At 39.3% G+C, this 19134-nt stretch overlaps 1 protein-coding gene across 2 annotated transcripts; it reads left to right on the top strand.

Moving 5' to 3' along the window:
* The first annotated feature begins 218 nt into the window (after positions 1–218).
* On the top strand, positions 219–19134 carry LOC586937 (serine/threonine-protein kinase PRP4 homolog). 2 transcript variants are annotated; one of them, XR_004062211.1, is made up of 14 exons: positions 219–339; positions 4581–5597; positions 5928–6320; positions 6851–6935; positions 7307–7802; positions 8070–8128; positions 9138–9225; positions 9969–10116; positions 11326–11463; positions 11882–12035; positions 13041–13155; positions 15726–15964; positions 16468–17857; positions 18842–19134. XR_004062211.1 is itself a non-coding variant. In XM_011662278.2 (13 exons), the coding sequence occupies exons 1-13, from the start codon at positions 323–325 to the stop codon at positions 16669–16671; spliced, it is 3153 nt and encodes a 1050-aa protein (XP_011660580.2). In that variant the 5' UTR covers positions 219–322; the 3' UTR covers positions 16672–18037. The 2 variants fall into 2 exon arrangements, 1 of the variants encoding a protein (XP_011660580.2); XM_011662278.2 differs by lacking the exon at positions 18842–19134 and having other exon boundaries at positions 16468–18037.

Here is a 19134-nt window from a genome sequence, read left to right as displayed (position 1 = left end):
AGCCTAAAGTAAGAATAGTTGCCTACTTTTCCAAAAGCTCAAAATTTACAGATCGTAATAATATATTGTCTAAATTCTCACAAAATAAATGATTTCTGTTAATGGTTTGATGAAATATATTCTTAAATTACTATTCATTTTTTAATTTGTGTTTATATTGCAAAAATAGACATTTTAATATTAAATTTCACCGGCAAAATATTTGTTAAATTCATTCTAGATTGTCGGTTCGCAGGTTGCCGATGAAACAGAAACGTTCAATCACTAAATTTTTCGTCAAAAATGTCACATTAATAACACTTTCCCGAAAAAAGCTGGCACGATGGAAGATACAGACGGGTAAGAAAATATCCAGAAATAACCAGTATGCTTTAGTGTGTTTGAAAATACCTTACTCTTTGAAATTATGATAGGCGAGTAAATGCAAGTTACTTGTAATTTTCTCACGTTTAGACTAGACTCTATTCAATTCACTACAGCCGACAGTAGATCTACACTCGCTTTCTACATAGACTAGTCACTAGATAACTCCGGGTGGGTTGCGTACGGGCGCGTGCCTGTGTGAAGTTATCTACCGTCAGATCCTCATTACGGTAGATAACTTCATGCAGGCCTGCAGTGTTTAAAATAAGAGAAAAATATTTATCTTGTCTTTAAAAAATTATTCAATCGGTATGTTTGTAAAGAAGAATTTTTTAGAAAGCCGTTTTATTATTCTAACGTTAATGTTTTTTAAGCTGATTTATTCATCCTGCCGAGACATACCCGGCCAGTACAGACTACAGTAGCTAGCTAGCTGTGCTGGCAACAATTAACAACAACCCCATGCAGTGAACTGATTTGCAACCCATATTTATTTCGGCAGTTCGGATTGATTCAGGATGAGCTAGAATATGATTGGTAAAAATCAAATGATTTAAGATGGATTTTTTTTAGTGGTGTGCAAAACTGCAATTTTTTACATATTTCATTATTTTTATCGGAGCGTCGGTGTCCATAAAACAAAACCAGGACCCGACGGCGACGGTCGGATTCGGTGTGACCGACCGTACTGACTCGGGCCTAATTAATCCTTACCAATGGCGAATTGCTCTTTTGAGTAAAGCAGATGTAAATTGTAAACTCTTGCACACCAGTTGCACGAAGGACTCAACATCCAATTTTTAGATTGTGATATCAACAGAATTCTTAAGACAATGAATTTTTCTAGTTGCCAAATTTGTTGTTTAGAATTTTGCTGTCTATTTCGTAGTAATTGATCTATATACAGGGTGCTACAAGAATTTTTTTCACCACTTGCCCTGTCGGGCAAGTGGGTTTTCAATTTACTTGCCCAAACAATATTTCCACTTGCCCAAAACTTTAAAGCGAAAAAGGACTCGAGGTTAAAGCATTTATTATCTCGTAATGATAAGTTAGTGTTTTAGATAGCAAATTAATGCACATACATGTACAGTGTAACTGTACTGAATAATAACCTAATATGTCAAAGAAAATGGTCAACAAAGGATGGTTGAAGGTTTAAAAAACGCATTTTATTGATTCTCCATAAATAATCAGATTCACATGAATCTCGGCAAGGTAGAATGGTTCAAGCAGGTTTAAGTTTTTAATATTCAGTCATGTAAAAAAGCATAATGACCCTGTTGTAAAAAATATGATACAAACATGTCATTAATGGTAGCCACATGTACCATGGTGCAACATCACATGTGTGTCTGTGCAAGCCGCTGTCATTTGGAAACGTAGGCTAATTTTCAGCTTTAAATAATTTGGGTCAACTCTTCCATCAAGAAACGTCATGTAAATAATGGGTAATCAACTATTTAAAATAAAGTACGGACATTTTTATTTCATCATTCACTGCTATAAATATCATGCCAAAATTTGTAAATTCTTACTAAATAATAATATTGAAGATATTTTACGATAAATCTCGGATAAGTATGCGAAAACTAGACTAATCAACGTCGCTAAAACCATGAAAACAAAACAACAACGGCTTATATTCTGGGGGTCTCGATACTATTATCAAAATGACTCGCTCGGTCGGATCTTGAGACCGCAGTAATAAATTGAAAACGAGACAAAAACATTCATCTGATTTATATGAGAAGCGAGTTTTAAATAATATGTTCACAATCATTAACAGTCATTATGAATAAATATCAAACATTTGACTTTTTGTACTTACTAGAAAATCCCTGTTGTTTATTCCATTCCGATTCGCACGTGTTCATTTCCCTAGAATAATGACGTCATATTTGGCGTGATTCAACCAATCGGCAATCAGAGAATAGCAAAGGCCTGTCGGTGCGGCCTGCAGAGCTAGAGAGAGAGAGCGCGAATAAGCTCGCAGCTGGTACGATCGCGCTAGCTGTCTCTAGCTAGCTCACGGCCGGTGTCACAGGCGATTTGTTCCGTGCAGGCGATCGGTTCCTCCGGAACCGATCGCCTGGATATGTACCCGCCGATTTGTTCCGGATTCGTAGATTCGTTCCGCTAGTCACAGGCGATCGGTTCCGGCCAGGCGATTCATTCCGTGGAACCAATCGGCGGGATATTTAGCCGCCGATCCGTTCCGAATCTCATCGGAGAGCGTGCGTGCTCACGTATTATTGAATACATGCCATGGTACACCCCTAAAGCAAAATGAACTATTCTGGTCGGCCTTTGCAACCAATCAAACTTCTCCAAATTAGCTACACCAACGATTGCCAATTTGAGAACTTTGTATAGAAATGCAGATTCCCGTTGTTCAAATATGTTGATAATTGCGGCCAATGATTGACCACAAACAGTAACTATAGACAGCGCCGTCGCAAAGCGACGGGGACTGGGTGGTCTAGCAAAAAGGGCAGTTGTTGCCAAAGGCTTAGTTTGCCTGTAAAAGCAGATGTCGGGGTGTTTTCTAATCAGGCCTTCTAATTTGGTTTGAATGCTGCTTTATATGATATCGTGTTACGTCAACCACCTATTACCGGGCTTCATCACAGAATCTAATTATGCATGTGGGCTGCATACATGATGTACATGTAGTTTAAATGAAAGAGATGCGGGGGGGGGGGGGGGGGGGGCCGGGGTCAACACAAAAAGAAATGAGTGGTCGAGCTGATAATTAAGAAGGACCAATAAAAAAAAAAGAAGAAGAAAAGAAGAGAAAGAAAATTCCTCAAGTTCGCGCCCAGATCAGCATGCTGTGTCGCAATATATCGTGCCGAGCGTGCACGTGCGTGCATGCATATGATATACATGTACTCTGTGCGCATATACTAGTCAGTAGGTTATTTATTTATTTATTTTTCGTACCCCGCGTGGGTAATTCCGTACGAGGTTATAAACCTTATTATTAAGTAATATTTCAAAAAAAATAATATTATTTATTATTATTTATCATTATTAGGCATTTAGCTACGCTATTCATAGTACACTATATCACAGCGCTTACAATAATAACCACAAATCATAACATAACATAACATTGAACAAACAAAAAAAATAGCGAATCAAATAGGAAATAAATAGGTTTTAAGGAGTTTCTTAAAAACATCCACTGATGCAGCAGCTTTGATACTGGAGGGAAGTTTATTCCACTCCTTAGCTGCTGCAACAGTGAATGTGCGATCTCCTGCCTTACTACGAGCCACATGAAATGTCAGTCGAAATGGGTCTGCATTGGAGCGAAGGTTTGTACGTACAGGTTGATACAACTCAAGACAGTCACTAAAATACTCTGGTGCCTTTGGTTTTCATTGCAACAATAAATACAAAAGTATCAAGATAAGGCTAAAATTTATTTTTACCATGTTTATTCGACACAAGTAATACAAATATACGCGATTATATAAGCAGAAACGTTCGGCCAATGTCGGATAAGAACGGCGGCTTTCGAACGTATCTGCGAACGAGTCGATCCAGTAGATTCGTTCCGCGGAACCCGGAACAAATCGCCTACCACACCGGCCGTGCGTGGAGGCGGAGCGGCATTCATGGCTTGAAGTGTCACTGTTGCATGCGCGCTGAGCTAGCTGAGCTGGCTAGCTGTCTGTGAAGTTTTTTCGAAATCGGAACGATCGCTTTTTTGCTTCTGGATTTTGACGACGGGTAAGAAGTTGACGGGTGAATGGTAGAGTTCTTGGACACTAGGAAATTACTGTAAAAGTATCACTTGCCCGAATCGGGCAAGTGATAATTTGATTTACTTGCCCGACGGCTCAATTTGGTTGCCCCGGGACGTCGGGCAAGCGGGTTTGTCGCGCCCTGATATAATAAACTTGTGTAGAATATAAGAAGTTATAGATCGAATATCACATTCCTAATTCTTTTTAAATGTGTGTGAACTTCTGACACCCTATCATACACAAAGCCAGGCAAAATGAAGAGACCACTTGATTACGTATGGGGGGGGGGGGGGAAGGGGACTTATTTATTGGTTTTTGTTTAAATGTTTGGAATTATAGGGCAAACCCTCATGAGAGTCTCGTTGCTCAATCATGTCAGAGGTTTAGGGCTATGCCGCTATGTACAGTAGATATCACATTGAACGTAAATTGATTACCTTCTTTACTCATTTCTTCCAGGATGTCGAGTAATTCAGCCTCAGAAGAGGAGAACGTGAAGGGCGGTGCTCCAGCAAGTAAAGAAGATTCGGGCAAACAACGATCTCACAGTAGCAGTCGACACAAGAAGCACAAGCATAAGAGTAAGAAAAGCCACCACAAGCATAAGCATCACAAGGAAAACAAAGATGGCCACCGTCGACATAAGCACAAGCACAAGAAACATAAGAGCAAGAAGGATGAGGAACCTCCTGTTGCCACACCTGCAGCTGACGAATCGGAGTCAGACATCGAATTAGAAGATACCATTCCTTTGCCTAAGTTTGAGCCAAAGATTCCTCCTCCTCCTCCGCCGCCAAACAGTCGTCGAGAGAGCGGCAGGAAGGAGAGGGGGCGTGGTGGTGACGATACCCTCGCTGCTCTTGAGAAACAGAAGGAGCTTCTACAAGCCCAGCTGCTGGCTACAGCTGAAGATGAACACTCAGGAATGAATTTAATTGCTCAGGGTTACCAGTCTGATGAAGAAGAAGGCGAGGACGACGAATCCGCTCTGAAGCAGTCCCTCTCCAAGTGGATCCGGCCAGAGAGTTCTAGTTCCAAGCCTTCCTCAAAATCAGAGTTAAAAGACAGTGAGAGATCAGAGAAGAGGAAGCGGGAGAGGGAAGACGAGACCTCTCAGAAGAAACAACATCGCAGTAAGTCGCCTGCCACTGAGCGGTCCTCCGGCAGCAGCAGGGTTGATAATGGCGATGCCAAATCCTCGCAAAGCAGGACTAATAGAGACAGTCATATAGCTAGTGACAGGAAACATTCCAAGGACAGTGATAGTAGAAGAGACTCCAGGAAATCTTCACCAAGTGCCACTAAATCCGAGCAGCGGGAGTCTAGAGACAGTAGGGAACCAAGGGACAGTAGGAAATCATCAGGGCGTGACGGCAGGGCATCACCAAAGAGAGAGCTTAAATCAGGAGAGAAATCCAGAAGAGAGAGTAGCAGGGATTCCAAACCCATTAGGAGCAGGTCTCCTAAAAAAGAGAGGTGAGTGACTAAGTGGGTGCTCTTCTTCTCAGAATATGTACAGTTAGAATAGATGATGTATGGGAGATCTATCACCGTGGCAAACACATTGTGAATACCCAAAGAAAATGTTTTATGAAGTTGAATTCACTTCTTTTTCATTTTTATTTTATTGGAGAGGCAAATAAAGCAAATAAAATTTATAGCACATGATCATTTTCATTAGTTTGTTGTAAATACCTGTATTACACTTTCTTCATCTAAGGAAAGAAAAGAAAAACTCCTCTTTTTACTCTCTGTACTTAAAGTGCATTATTGACAGTTTGTTTTGTTATTTCCAAATCCTTGTAGGGTATTCACTGAACCTGCAAGGAGTAGGCCAAGCCCGCCCCGTCGATCCCCACCCCCTCGTCGTCCCCCTTCCCCGCCAGCCCGCCGTCCAGACCAACCCCTGGGTAGAAGAGGGCGGAGTCCCATTGAGAGGCGAGGCAGAAGCCCCTTGGAGAGGCGAATCAGAAGCAGCAGGTCACCGGCGGTCGTCGACAGGTTCGATAGAAGGAGGGGGGCATCCCCACCCAGGAGGTTTGGGGACATGTCACGTAACCGAAGGAGATGGAGCAGGAGCCCTGATAGACGAGGGAGACGAGGGAGGTGGGGAAGGAGCAGGAGCAAGTCACCCAGAGATAAATTCAAAGGCAGTCTGTCAGAGGGCTTGTCATTGAAGCAGGAGTCGTCGGATGACGAGTAAGTGACCAATTTTTAAAATTTGTTACCTTTGTTTTTCTTAATTTGGAGACTGAATATGAATAGATGCCCTCAAATAGTGACATGTCAATCTCTATATTTGAACATAATTCTTGGCATTGATACCAACTGAATTCATTGTTTTGCACAGAATGAATGAATCATCTATGAATAAATCATTTAAAAATTTGTCGTGATGTATTTGTTACTGCACACCAGAAATGGTATATTATGCTCAGGATTTAATTCTGTAAATATTTATTCCATAGTTAAATCATGAATTTCATAAACATATATTATCCATTTTATGGAAATTAATAGATATGACAGAGTGATAAGTTAGTTGAAATTGATGCTTCTTGATTGTATGTAAATTATTTCATGTCAGAAATCTAGTAACATATATGTGTATGTGTACTAGTAGGTAGAACTCCTGTTTTCTAAGTGAATGACTTGTGGTTATGATTGGCTCATGTATCCATCTTGAAGTTGCCAATTTACAGACCAAGAATTTTGTAATTCTTTTCAAGGATCCCTGATGTCGACCTGGATGAAGAAGAAGATGAAGAAGCAGTGATTGAGAGGAGAAGAAGAGAGAGGCAGCAACTCATGCAGGTTAGTGCTCAACTAACAATTTAACAACTCCACTCCTGAAACTTGAAGAATTCAAAGAGTCCAGTGATTAGAGTTTGCTGTATGTTAGCTCCATTTTAATACAAATTAGTACATTTGTCATACAGTAATAATATAACCTGTTTAAAATGTTGGTAATATGTAAGAGCAGTAACCAGCTGCCTAAAAGAGCTGCATTTGCCTGCTTGCTATATTTTTTTAATCAGCAGCAAAATTCCATTATATTTACAGTATGTGATTGTTCTGAGTTTCCTTAAGTCCTAGACGTGTTTGTGCATCTTCATCTAAAGTGCACCACAATCTAAGAAATGAGATATAATGGGCACCTCACATGGCTGAATTCTTGTTTTCAGAAATACAAAGTTGCTCCAGCGGAGAGCGCGACGTCTAGCCCCGCCCAGGGTCCTTCTGAGCCATCCTCCACCCCGCAGTCCCCGCAGGCCAGCGAGCAAGGGGGTAGCACCGCCCAGAGTCAGGATACAGACGATGAGGATGATGATGAGGAGGAAGAGGAGGAGGATGAGGAGGAGGATGACAGTGAAAAGAGTAGTTCATCTGATTCGGACGACGACAGCAGCGAGGTGGAGAGCAAGGCTAGTAGTGATGATGATGATGACGATGAGGAGGATGATGAGGGAGATGCAGCAAGGATTGAGGAAGAGGAGAGGCTCAGGGAGGAGGAGGAGGAGGCGGAGCAAGAGAAGAGGAGGGAGATGGAGAGGAAGAGATTAAAGGAGGCGTTTCCCCAGAGTGATAGCGAAGACGAGGAATCGGCTGCTAACAGCAAGAAGGGAGAAGGAAGTTTGGACAAGAACCTGAGTGACATTGTCAAACCCAAATCAGACAAAGGTGAGGTCTTTAATAGTGCCAGCAATGTTCATAGCGCAGTGAGTTGCTACAGGGTACAGTTTTCATTATTTGCCAGAATTACCAACCCATTACATGCAAAGTATTACATGTTTATTCACATCCCCCCAAAAAATGGAACACGATTTGCAATTATCAGTTAGTAATGAGTTTTCAATGTCACTATTTACAGTTTGAATGTATACAATGTAGTTTCAAATGTTGCATGAATTTTGTTAAAATAATATTTTTTTTCATTTCAATCTCCAGAGCAAGCAATGGCCAATAATGGACTGGACATGTTTAGTGAGGTGGATATGTTCAAGATGGTGAGTGATATGTAGGACATTGTTTACATTTTTTAAACATAAGTGGTAACACGTATTCCCTTCATGGAAAACAAGAGTATTATTCATTGTGCATCTATTGCGCACGGACATGCATGCTGTCTGTACTAGTGGGCAAATTAGAGCAATTCCCACTTAGTCTTGCATCAAGGAACTTCAGGGCCCTGTCTTACAAAGAGTTGATATCAATCGCAACTATGTACATAAGAGATAGGCGACTGTTGACTGGTTCATTTTGCGGGTGGTATGAGACTTTATTGCCCTCAGCTTATACATACATAATATGCATTTTACTTGCAAATTTTATGTGATATATTAGTTTTTTATTCCATATCTGGACGCAAAGTTCAGTGCCGTCTTGGTTGTACTTGTTCAAACTCCAAACAGTGTTTGTCCAATGCTCTCTTTTAGTGACACATCTCTCTCTCTCTCTCTAAGGGAAATTGCCAGACTTGTGTCAAATTGTCCTAAATTGTATTGTAGTTCCAAGAAATTTTATTTGATATTTGGGTCATTCCATAAAGTTTGGGGCAAAAAATAAGACAGTGTCCATGTAACGTAGGTAAGAGATCTTCTACTACACATGGAAGATGAAACTATCTGTTAAAGATTTTTATGCAATGAAAATATATACACCTGTAGTAGTGCCCTGTCAGAATCGTTCCTGTTTCAGTCGTTTTTCTTCAAAATCTATGCTTTATATACATTTCTCTTTTTACCGGCGTTACATGGACACCATATTCACATAACATGACATAAACTTTGGTCCATAATATTGATTAACCATGAAGCTTGAGTACTTCTGAAGATAGTTGGATATGCTTTTTATGCAGAACTCAATTTGAGCAAACATTATTACAGTTGATAGGAGACATAGTTTTTCACTTCTGGTATGTCACAAAAAGTGCCGCCAACTTTCTGGACGGACCCATTTGTCTATTCATGGAGTTATTTTATTGATCACTTTAATTTTCATGTTATTTCATGACAGAGCCCATCCACCCGTGAGGGTATAGGTCAGATGGGTCCAGAGAACCCAAGTCTCACCGATAACTGGGATGATGAAGAAGGATACTACAGTGAGTACAAAGCATTTCATTCGTTTCTAATCATTGAGATATTGCATAATGAGCAGCTGTAGTATTAAAGTACAGAGAAAAAAAAATCCTTATACTTTTGCTGAGTTGGTTAGGCTATGGGCATTGCAAAAGTTTTTTTGTTGTTGCTGTACAGGTATATTTGTAAACATCCCTAGGCTTTCTCTTTAAAGGCATCGTTTTACATTGTTAAATCGGAGATGCATGGCCCTACGTGTTATCAGTGTCACTGTCTGTGATAGGGTGTAATATTGAAGCCCTAAAAAAAATTGCGCTTTAAAGAAGTAAAAATATTTGAATGACCAGTTTTACCATACTCATTTCCCCTAATATACTGTAGTGTGATGAAAAATTGTAGGAAAACAGAAAATTTTGATTTCCGATCATAAATATCTTGATAATCAGACAGGCAATCGGCTTGTAAAAGTCATGGGATTCCTGACTGATTGCATGATTGCAGCATGAGCTAAATCCAGGATTTTGTTTCAGAATCTGAGGCAATGTTACCGAGTCATTTTAAGTTTTGCAGGAAACTTATTTGTCATTTATTTGGATATATACTGATATTGTTTATGCTTAAAATAAACTCCATGTATTGTTCAGGCACTCATCATAATTGTGCTCTTTATCCAAGTCCTCCAAGATCAAAATCCTGTACTGATGTATGAATCGTTGAGATTTGAGATGCACATGCTAAATGCTTCTGCTGTTATTTCCTATTGCAGGGGTGCGTATTGGAGAGAGCCTGGACAAGCGCTATGCAGTGTACGGCTACACTGGCCAGGGTGTGTTCAGTAACGTGGTGAGAGCCAGAGACACTGCCAGGGGAAAGCTAGACGTTGCCATCAAGATCATTCGTAATAACGACCTTATGTGAGTATTGATTCTTTACCCTTGCAACGTCGTAGTATTATTACAGAGCTGCCAACCATTCCGTTTTTTCATCCAAATTATGTTTTTTTTTTCTTCACAAAATACATTTTTAAAATTATTTGTAATTTTTTCTTTTTTTTTACAGAAAACTGCCCTCAAATGTTATTTTGATCACAAAGTCAATAGAAAACTAAGGTTAAAAGATATTTGAAGAGAAAAATATTCTCAAAAACAATGAAATGCCGATAATACCAAAATAACAACAACAAAATACCTACTTGTAAATAAACTTTAGGTCCTAATATTGAAACAAACTGCATGAGGAATGAACATTTGTGCATTAGAAGTGTGTCGCGCGTGGTTGTAAGTTTCGTTTTAATGAATTCCTGTTTTTTGCCTGAAATTCCTTTTTTTTTGCCATTATGGTTCCTTTTTTTGGTCGCACAAGGTTGTCAGTTTTGGTATTAACATTTATAATCTTCTTTCTTTTTATGCTTGCATTTCTAGCGAAAAAGATGAATACAGACGGTCAAACTTGCGTTAGTTACCACCTGTATAGAAACAACACCTGTCTATAATGACCACATTTTCTGTTTTTCGTTGAAACTGGCACCGAAGAAACCTGTACTGAAAGACCACCTGCTCATAAAGACAGCATTTCTTGCTTCACTCGAGCGGTCTTTATTTAGAGTTTTCATTGCATTTCCTTGTGACTTGCTAGTGTCTACGTTGATATGCCTTGTCAGTGCAACAACATTTTTACTTGCCAAAACTATAATATCAAACTGGAGGACTTTTGATCAGTCCAGATCAGTTGCAACTCTTTTAGCCCAACTGCACTACTTGAAGCTACTTGCTCCCTGTATATAGAAAACAATGCCAAAGGGGTGCCCGTTGGTCCCCCATGATCCTCTTTTTCTTATGTTAATTGAGAGCTGAGTTTATGAGATAACCACCTATCAGTGACCATTCTGGGTGGTCTAATCCCTCCTGGCCAAACTAGTACAGACAGGCTTTAAGGCAGGATCCTGAGGACCCTAATCAAACAATTTTAAACAGATCATTGTATGTTTTATTTTATTTTTTGTTGAAGTGACCATTCCCTGACGGGTTGGTGTAGAGTGTATGTGGGAATCAGTAACAAAGAAGCTGAAGCGGTATTTGTTGTAAATTGTCTTCCACTATCTTCCATCCCCCTATATCTTGCAGGCAAAAGACTGGGATGAAAGAACTGGAATACCTCAAGCGTCTCAACGACCAGGATAGAGAGGACAAGTTCCACTGTGTTCGTCTCTTTAGATCCTTCAGTTACAGACAGCATCTCTGTCTCGTCTTTGAACCACTCAGGTAAAAAAAAAAAAAAAAAAAAAGTCCTTGATTCTGTCTTGTGATTCATTTAAAATACAAGGAGAATATTCACATTTGTGTTAAATCAGCAAATTTGTGATAATAACAAATACTTTTACCTCCCATGTTTAGTAGAAGAAATCACTCATTACAACAATTTATTTTCGTTATAAATTTATTTAACAAATGACTGTCACATTCATGAAGCAAAAACCATTCTCAAAGTTAATAATTCATCAAGAATGAAAAGAAAAGATTAGAATGTAATCATTAAATAGTACCACAACACTGCTGTAATTTGTAAAATTAGCCAATTTCATACAAGACGTGCTTATCCTTTAAAGATACAAAGGGTTTCCGATGTTGATGTAGGCTTATGTTTAATATTTTTTTCTTCATTTCTTCTCCTTCTGTCTAGTATGAACCTTCGAGAAGTGTTGAAGCGTTATGGCAAGGATGTAGGGTTACACATCAAGGCAGTGAGATCATACACCCAGCAGCTCTTCCTAGCCCTCAAATTACTCAAGAGATGCAACATCCTGCATGCTGATATCAAACCGGACAATATCCTGGTGAGTTGAGGAGCTTTGATATCAATACGTCTGTTGTTGAGAGCCAGAAGGGCATTAACTCGCTAACTTTAACATAGAGTTAACATCCTTTTGGCTCTTAAAGGCATCGTTTAACAATGTTAAATCTGAGATGAGTGGCCCTACGTGTTATCATTGCTGTGATATGGTGTAATAATGAAGCCCTGAAAAAATTGCACTTCAGAATGATTATGAAGTGCCTCTAAAAAGTAAAAATCTTTGAGTGACCGGTTTTACCCTACTCGTTTTCCCCAATAGACTGTAGTGTTATGAAAACCGTTAGGAAAACGCAAAATTTGATTTTGATTTCCAATCATAAATATCTTGATAATCAGACAGGCGATTGGCTTGTAAAGCTATGGGGTCCATGACTGACCTAAAGGTTTATAATTATCATTGCAGCATGAGCTAAATCCAGGATTTTGTTTCAGAATCTGAGGCAATGTTACCAAGTCATTTTAATATCAATACATCTGTTGTTGAGAGCCAGAAAGGGCATTAACTCACCAACTGTAACATAGAGTTACCACCCTTCTGGCTTTTGAAGATAAAGCTTGAGTTCTGGTTAATGATAGAACATAAATTCTCACAGAATAAAAAAAAACTTACACAGAATGTTCAGGATTACCAATAAATGACATGTGCTAGACGATTCTGTTTGAAAATGTATAGGGGCTGAGTTATATATACTTTAATTGTATCATAATGTGAAAGAGGATGTTTTTAAAGAAAACCTAAATTTTGTATTCTTTCATCAATATTCGACTGTGTCTTAAATGACATCTTCTTTTACATTATGATGCAATTTCAGTGAAATTTTGCCATGAAATTGTTTGGCAAATTTGGGGCTCACAACACTTTAGAGGGCCTTTAACAACATTTCTTTAAAGGTAGGTTTATCAGTTAAATCAAAGCCTATGTCTCTTGTAGAGCAGCATCACTTTTCTGAGTTGTACATATCAACTATTTTTTATTTTCTTTCTCCAGGTGAACGAATCCAAATCAGTCCTGAAACTGTGTGATTTTGGCTCAGCCTCACATGTAGCCGATAATGACATCACCCCATATCTTGTCAGTAGATTCTACCGTGCTCCTGAAATAAGTGAGTTCAATTTCATTCTTACTTGTAAAACGTATCTGTGAGTGTGACACAGGCAGGCCTGATAAAAACCTATTTTTTTATTTTTTCCTGATTTAAAAAAAAAAAAAAAAAATCCGATTTTTTTTTCTTCTTCTCTATTTTATCCTGATTTTCCTAATTGCCCCCTTATTTTCTCTATTCTTCCCTATTTTGCCCTATTTTTTCCCTAATTTTTCTCAATTTTCTTACTCGAAAGGGGGGAATGTTGTTAGATGCCATTTTTTCCCCGCGAATCCTCTTCTTTTTTTGTTTACTCAATGGGGGCGTGGTTGAGGGTAAAACAAAAACCTATTTTTTTTATAGTGCTCACTATCACCCCTGCAAAGGTTACGAGGAGACAGAGATGGCTCAGTGGTAGAGCAGAGGACTTGAAGCCGTCTGTCCCCTGGTTGCTTATGTACCAGCATACACATGCTATTTTAGCAGTCGGGTAAAACAAACAAACAAACCAAAGATAACAATCCTAAAACTCCTCATTGATTTGACATCCATCCACTTTGTTTTTATGCCTCTGTTACGAAGTAGTCGGAGGCATTATGTTTTCGGGTTGTCCGTACGTCCCGTTCTCGTGATCGGAACCAACAAATGGATTACCATCAAACTCAGAACATGTATGTATCTTGCAGAGCCAATAAACTGATTAGATTTTAGGGTCAAAATGGCTTGTAATCACAATTTTCTGAGAACCTGTTATTGCATTACAATCAAACTTGAATTTGAAAAATTGCTTCTGTTTGGTTTGTTTCTATGGCGGAGGCATCATTTTCGACTGCGTGCAGACGAAGATGCCTCTAGTTTTGTGATTTATTTCATAGTTTTTATGCCTCCGCTAGAAAGTAGCCGGAGGCATTATTTTTTTATAGTTTTGTTTTTGGCGCCTCATAAAAGTGGTTTATCTGAGGGCTTATGCATATATATTTTATTACCAAATCATTAAATCCTGTTCATCTAAACCCAAAACATTATATTCCCTGTGAAGAGATTTCTTTCACTCTATATTCCTTTATCATGTACTGCGTTTCTTAGATATGAGCATTAATGGAATATTTTAAAGAATCTTGTATTTTATCGTAAAATCATAAAACCATCATTAATATGTATTTTATTGAAGGAATTATGGGCTTACCGTACTCAGAAAAGAAGGGGATTTTCATTTTCCTCTTCTTGCCTATGTTTCATTGTCTGGAAGTGATTTAGAATGTTTCATATTGATTTGAAAACAAGATTTAGGAAGTGTTCCTAATGGAATAGATAATCATTAAGAGGTATACTGATGGTGTATAGGAGACATTGATGATTGCAGTGTCTACAGTAGGATTTATATTCATGTCTTGATGCATAAGCCATTATTATAAAGCATTACATGTATGTCCTAGAAAAGTTTTGGCTGCTTTAAATTATGGTAGATCTAATGCATTTATAATGAGTTTTTGGTCATTGAACTTTTTTCTCAGATTAGACTTATATTTTTTTCTGTTGGTTGTATTATTTTTATTGTTCTTGTCTAGCAACATTCTTTCAATAAAACTTCTCCATTGAAAACTCATATTTCTTTTAAATTGGGGCATATTTTGTTATCTTCCACAAAATTTCCCCCATTTTGTAACATTTTTTATTTGTAATCTCTCCTGTTGTCTTTTTTATAAAAACTTCCTACTGCTCTATCTATCCTTTTTGTTTTGTTCCTTTCTCAATTTTTATCTTTTTATCTTCAATTTATTTCAAACTGAGACACTTTCTTTATTAACATTGATGTTCTTTTCTCTGTCCCTCTGTTCCCGACCTTTTCTCCTGTGGTACTTTTCTCCCCCTTTCTCTTTCTATCTTCCAATCCTACTGCTCTCTTTCTTATATTCCACCATTCTATCCTTCATGCTTTACCCCCTCCCCCTCCTCCTTCCGCCTCCCCCTTCTCCCTCCTCTTTTCCCCTCCTCCTTCCCCTTCCTCCTTCCCCTCCTCCTTCCCCCTCCTCCTCCTTCTCCTCCTCCTCCTTCCCCCTCCCCCTTCCCCCTCCCCCTTCCCCTCCCCCTTCCCCTCCCCCTTCCCCTCCCCCTTCCCCACCCCCTTCCCCACCCACTTCCCCACCCCTTTCCCACCCCTTTCCCCTCCCCTTCCCATCTTCCTTCCTCTTCCTTCCTCTTCGCCTCCTCCTCCCCTCCTTCTTCCCCTCCTCCTTCCCCTCCTCCTTCCCCCTCCTCCTCCCCTCCTCCTCCCCCTCCTCCTCCCCTCCTCCCCCTCCTCCTTCCCCCTCCTTCCCCCTCCTTCCCCCTCCCATCCTTCTTCCCCCTCCCCTCCTCCTTCCCCCTCCCCTCCTCCTTCCCCTTCCTCTTTCCCCCTACTTCCCCCTCCTTCCTCCCCCTCCTTCTCCCCTCCTTCTCCCCCTCCTTCTCCCCCTTCTTCTCCCCCTTCCCCTCCCCTTCCCCTCCCCTTCCCCTCCCCTTCCCCTCCTCCCCTCCCCTCCTCCTTCCCTTCCCTCCCCTCCCTCCTCCCCTTCCCCCTCCCCCCTTCCCCCTCCCCCTTCCCCATCCAGTCATCGGCATGAACTACGACGCGGCCATTGACATGTGGAGCACGGGCTGCACCATCTTTGAGCTGGCCGCCGGTAAGATCATGTTCCCAGGCAAGACCAACAACCACATGCTGAAACTCTTCATGGACCTCAAGGGCAAGATGCCCCACAAGATCATCCGCAAGGGCATCCTCAGGGACAAGCACTTTGACCCCAACTGCAATTTCAAGTACGTCGAAGTGGACAAGGTCACCGAAAGGGTATGTAATGGTCTTTGTTTTTGCTCTAGTCCGTTCTGTATTTCTGATTTTACTGATAAATTGACAAAAATAAGTGAATTTTCAAATGATTCACTTATTCTACTCATGAATTAAAAAAAATAAGTGAATTTTCAAATGATTTACTTTGTCTTTGTGATTCAATTTTTTGGTCAGTATCATCACTTTTCTCTACATGTTCTATCCTAGACATTTTCTTTTCTTTATAACAGTTGCAATTTTTTGTTTTCTGTACATCAAGCAAGACACAACAAAATTGTAAAGTTTATCTTCTTAGCATGACTTTTCTGAAGTTAAGAATATACATTTTCAGATTTTTCACCATGATGCCCATCATATGCGTGTATGATTCATTTCCATTAAGCAGTTCTGTTTGTATGTTGTAAAATGCCAAAATGGTTAGTTATATCTAGAATGACCTATACTGCGCTTATGTGCAGACTGTCAACGCTATTAAGACCATGAATGCTTGTGGGTTTTTTCAGGAGAAAGTCACTGTGATGACTGTTATCAACCCGACCAAAGACTTGACCACTGAGCTCCTGGGCTACCAGCGGCTACCCGAGGACCAACAGCGCAAGGTACTACAGCTGAAGGATGTCCTTGACCGATGTCTCATGCTGGATCCCTCCAAGAGGATCTCCATCAACGAAGTGCTACGCCATTCTTTCATCCAGGAGAAGATATGAGAGGGAGGGGGCGACCCCCTTCCAGGCAGCCCCCACTCGGTGTCGCTATTTTTTTTTCTTCAACCCAGTGCCTACCAGGGGGGTGTTTCACAAAGCCTTTCTTCAATGACAAATGACAAAAATCAGCGACAAATCTGCTGATAACTAATCAGAAGCAAGGATTTCACTAGCTTATAACAAAAACTCTCATTTGTCACTGCTGACAAGTTTTGTGAAACACCCCCTAGAACTGGATGGTTATAGAACTTACGGGGATTGGAGAATTCTGTAGTCATCCGGTTAACTCCAGCTGATATATCACAACCTCTGTGCATTGTAGTTCGCGTTGACTGTGCAGAATGCTCCTGCTTCAACTCAGGTTTCGTAATAGAGCTATGTTCCATGTTATAGCTTATTTTTACATTCATGAATCATTTTAAAAGACCATCTGAATTCTAGAAGACATTTGCTTTGTATTTTTGTGAAATGTGTAAAGATATTACTTCATATATATATATCGATGCGTTGATCCTGAAATCGGGACCTGTTGAACATTATCATGAACTTGTTACCACATGTTTTCTAAGTGATCTTTACCCTTTATTCAGAGGTTTTGTTTATAATGCATGGTTTATAGTTTTGTATTCAATTGTGATTCCTGTTTATCATGTCATTTCAATAACCAAATCTTAATGTGGTAGGAGAGGCAGCTTTTCTAAAGGAGAAAGGTAAGAGGTGAAATGTTCACAAAGGTAATTTTTTAGGAGGTTTTAGGAATCCATCTTACTCCAGCAACTTGCTTGATAAGAGACTTGATCTAGTTCCCAGTGAAGTATGATCAGCTCTCTGAGAAGTTCTTTTAGGCTTCATCGTTCATTTTTTAAATTTCTTTAAAAAAAAAAAGTCTTATTTCATAAGAATAACTAGGTATTATTACCAATCTGAAAATGACCACCTTAAACCTGAAGTGATTCCTTTTTTTTTATTCCTCAAGTTCCTGTTTCTAAAAATGTTGCCTTGAATACAATGGGCACCCCAATAAACATTTACAGACGAGATAATCTTAAAGTTTTGTTTTTTTCCTCAAGAATGTGCCGTATTGTAGAAAAAGATTCAGCTAATTTTTCTCTTGTGTTCTTCTTCCAGAACTGATCTTGCTGCAGAGAGCACACCAGGTTGTACCGTCACAGAACTTTAAACATCATGTGTGAGCACAAAAAAAAAGTCATTTGTGTAGTAATATCATTTTCATGTGTAGACAATCAATGCCCATGCTACATACAAAAAAATGCAGTATTTGGTAAGCCCCACCTACATTGGGGGGAAAACCCCCCCAAAGATTCCTGTGTCATTTTCCATCTTGTTTATGACAGATTTAAAAAATAAACTTGAAACATCACCACATTTCTTAGGGTAGGATCGGGGTTGTAAATATACTATTAAACAGAAGGAGACACTGTTTTGTGAGACACTGGTATTGACTAGTGCATGTTGAAGCTGGGTTGAAGGGGTAGGTTTAGTTCAGATCCATTTTGCATGTATAGTTTGCCAGGAAGTACATACAAGTCATTTCAGAAGACTAATGATGCAATTAAAATGTCTGTACATTTTTTTCTTATGATTTAGACCACATGTAGGATTTGATTCAAGATTTTCCTATGAGAGAAATGAAATTATAATAGAATGAATGAAAATTTGTTTACAGGTGGTGAAAAATTACTCAAATTAAAAGGCATAATTAGAGTTTAATGTTGATGCAGATATTTGATATAGTTATGTTAGTTTCTGTTATGCTGAGGGTATGCTTGATATGATATTGGGTATGACAATTATGGAAAGCCGTTAGCATTTTTGAAAATATTTTGTAAGAGTTATTTTAAAAGGCATAAAATTTGATTCAAATCATTCACATTTTCTATTATCAAGGAGATTTCATGTTCTTGGTGTGGAATTTATGAAAAGTCTAAAATACTTGATTTTTGCTTTTGAATATATTCTATATTAGGGCTACAAGTGGCTCTCCATAACTTTTAAGTTCAACTTAAGATCTTTGTGAAACACCCCCTGAGATCTAATGTACAGGTAGTACACATATTGAATACCAAGCATACCCTCGACCCTACTCTCTCAGCTGTTGAATTATAAGTTGATCTGTTTTTGCCTGATTTCTTTCCCCCTCCCCTCACCCTAGCGCTGGTTCGACTGTCGAGTTCTCGGCTCAAGCAGAGTTTGTTTATAAAGTGCATTGTGGCAGATCTCTGCAGGGTAATGTACATGTGTGAATGGAGCGTGACGTTGAAACATTCAAATTAAATGAAATGTACTATAATATGCATGTAACTAGCATTGGAAGGGGGAATCCCCTCTGTTTAATTTACACTGGCAGGCATTGCACGAAGAGCTGTGTTTTCATTTTATGACTTAAATCTTATTGCATTTATTTAAAGCCCCACTGTACTACTTGTAGCTACTTGCTCCCTCTAT

The sequence above is a fragment of the Strongylocentrotus purpuratus genome, unplaced genomic scaffold (assembly GCF_000002235.5).
Source record: "Strongylocentrotus purpuratus isolate Spur 01 unplaced genomic scaffold, Spur_5.0 spur5_scaffold_8, whole genome shotgun sequence".
Classification (NCBI taxonomy): Eukaryota; Metazoa; Echinodermata; class Echinoidea; order Camarodonta; family Strongylocentrotidae; genus Strongylocentrotus; species Strongylocentrotus purpuratus.
Note: the sequence above shows the minus strand (reverse complement) of the source record. Positions and strands in the feature narration are given on the sequence as shown.

What these genes read in the sequence shown, in the direction of transcription:
- LOC586937 (XM_011662278.2), top strand. An exon ending in CAGGAGTCGTCGGATGACGA is followed by an intron (nt 6,321 to 6,850) that starts GTAAGTGACCAA and finishes ATTCTTTTCAAG; the next exon opens with GATCCCTGATGTCGACCTGG. An exon ending in ATTCGTAATAACGACCTTAT is followed by an intron (nt 10,117 to 11,325) that starts GTGAGTATTGAT and finishes TATATCTTGCAG; the next exon opens with GCAAAAGACTGGGATGAAAG.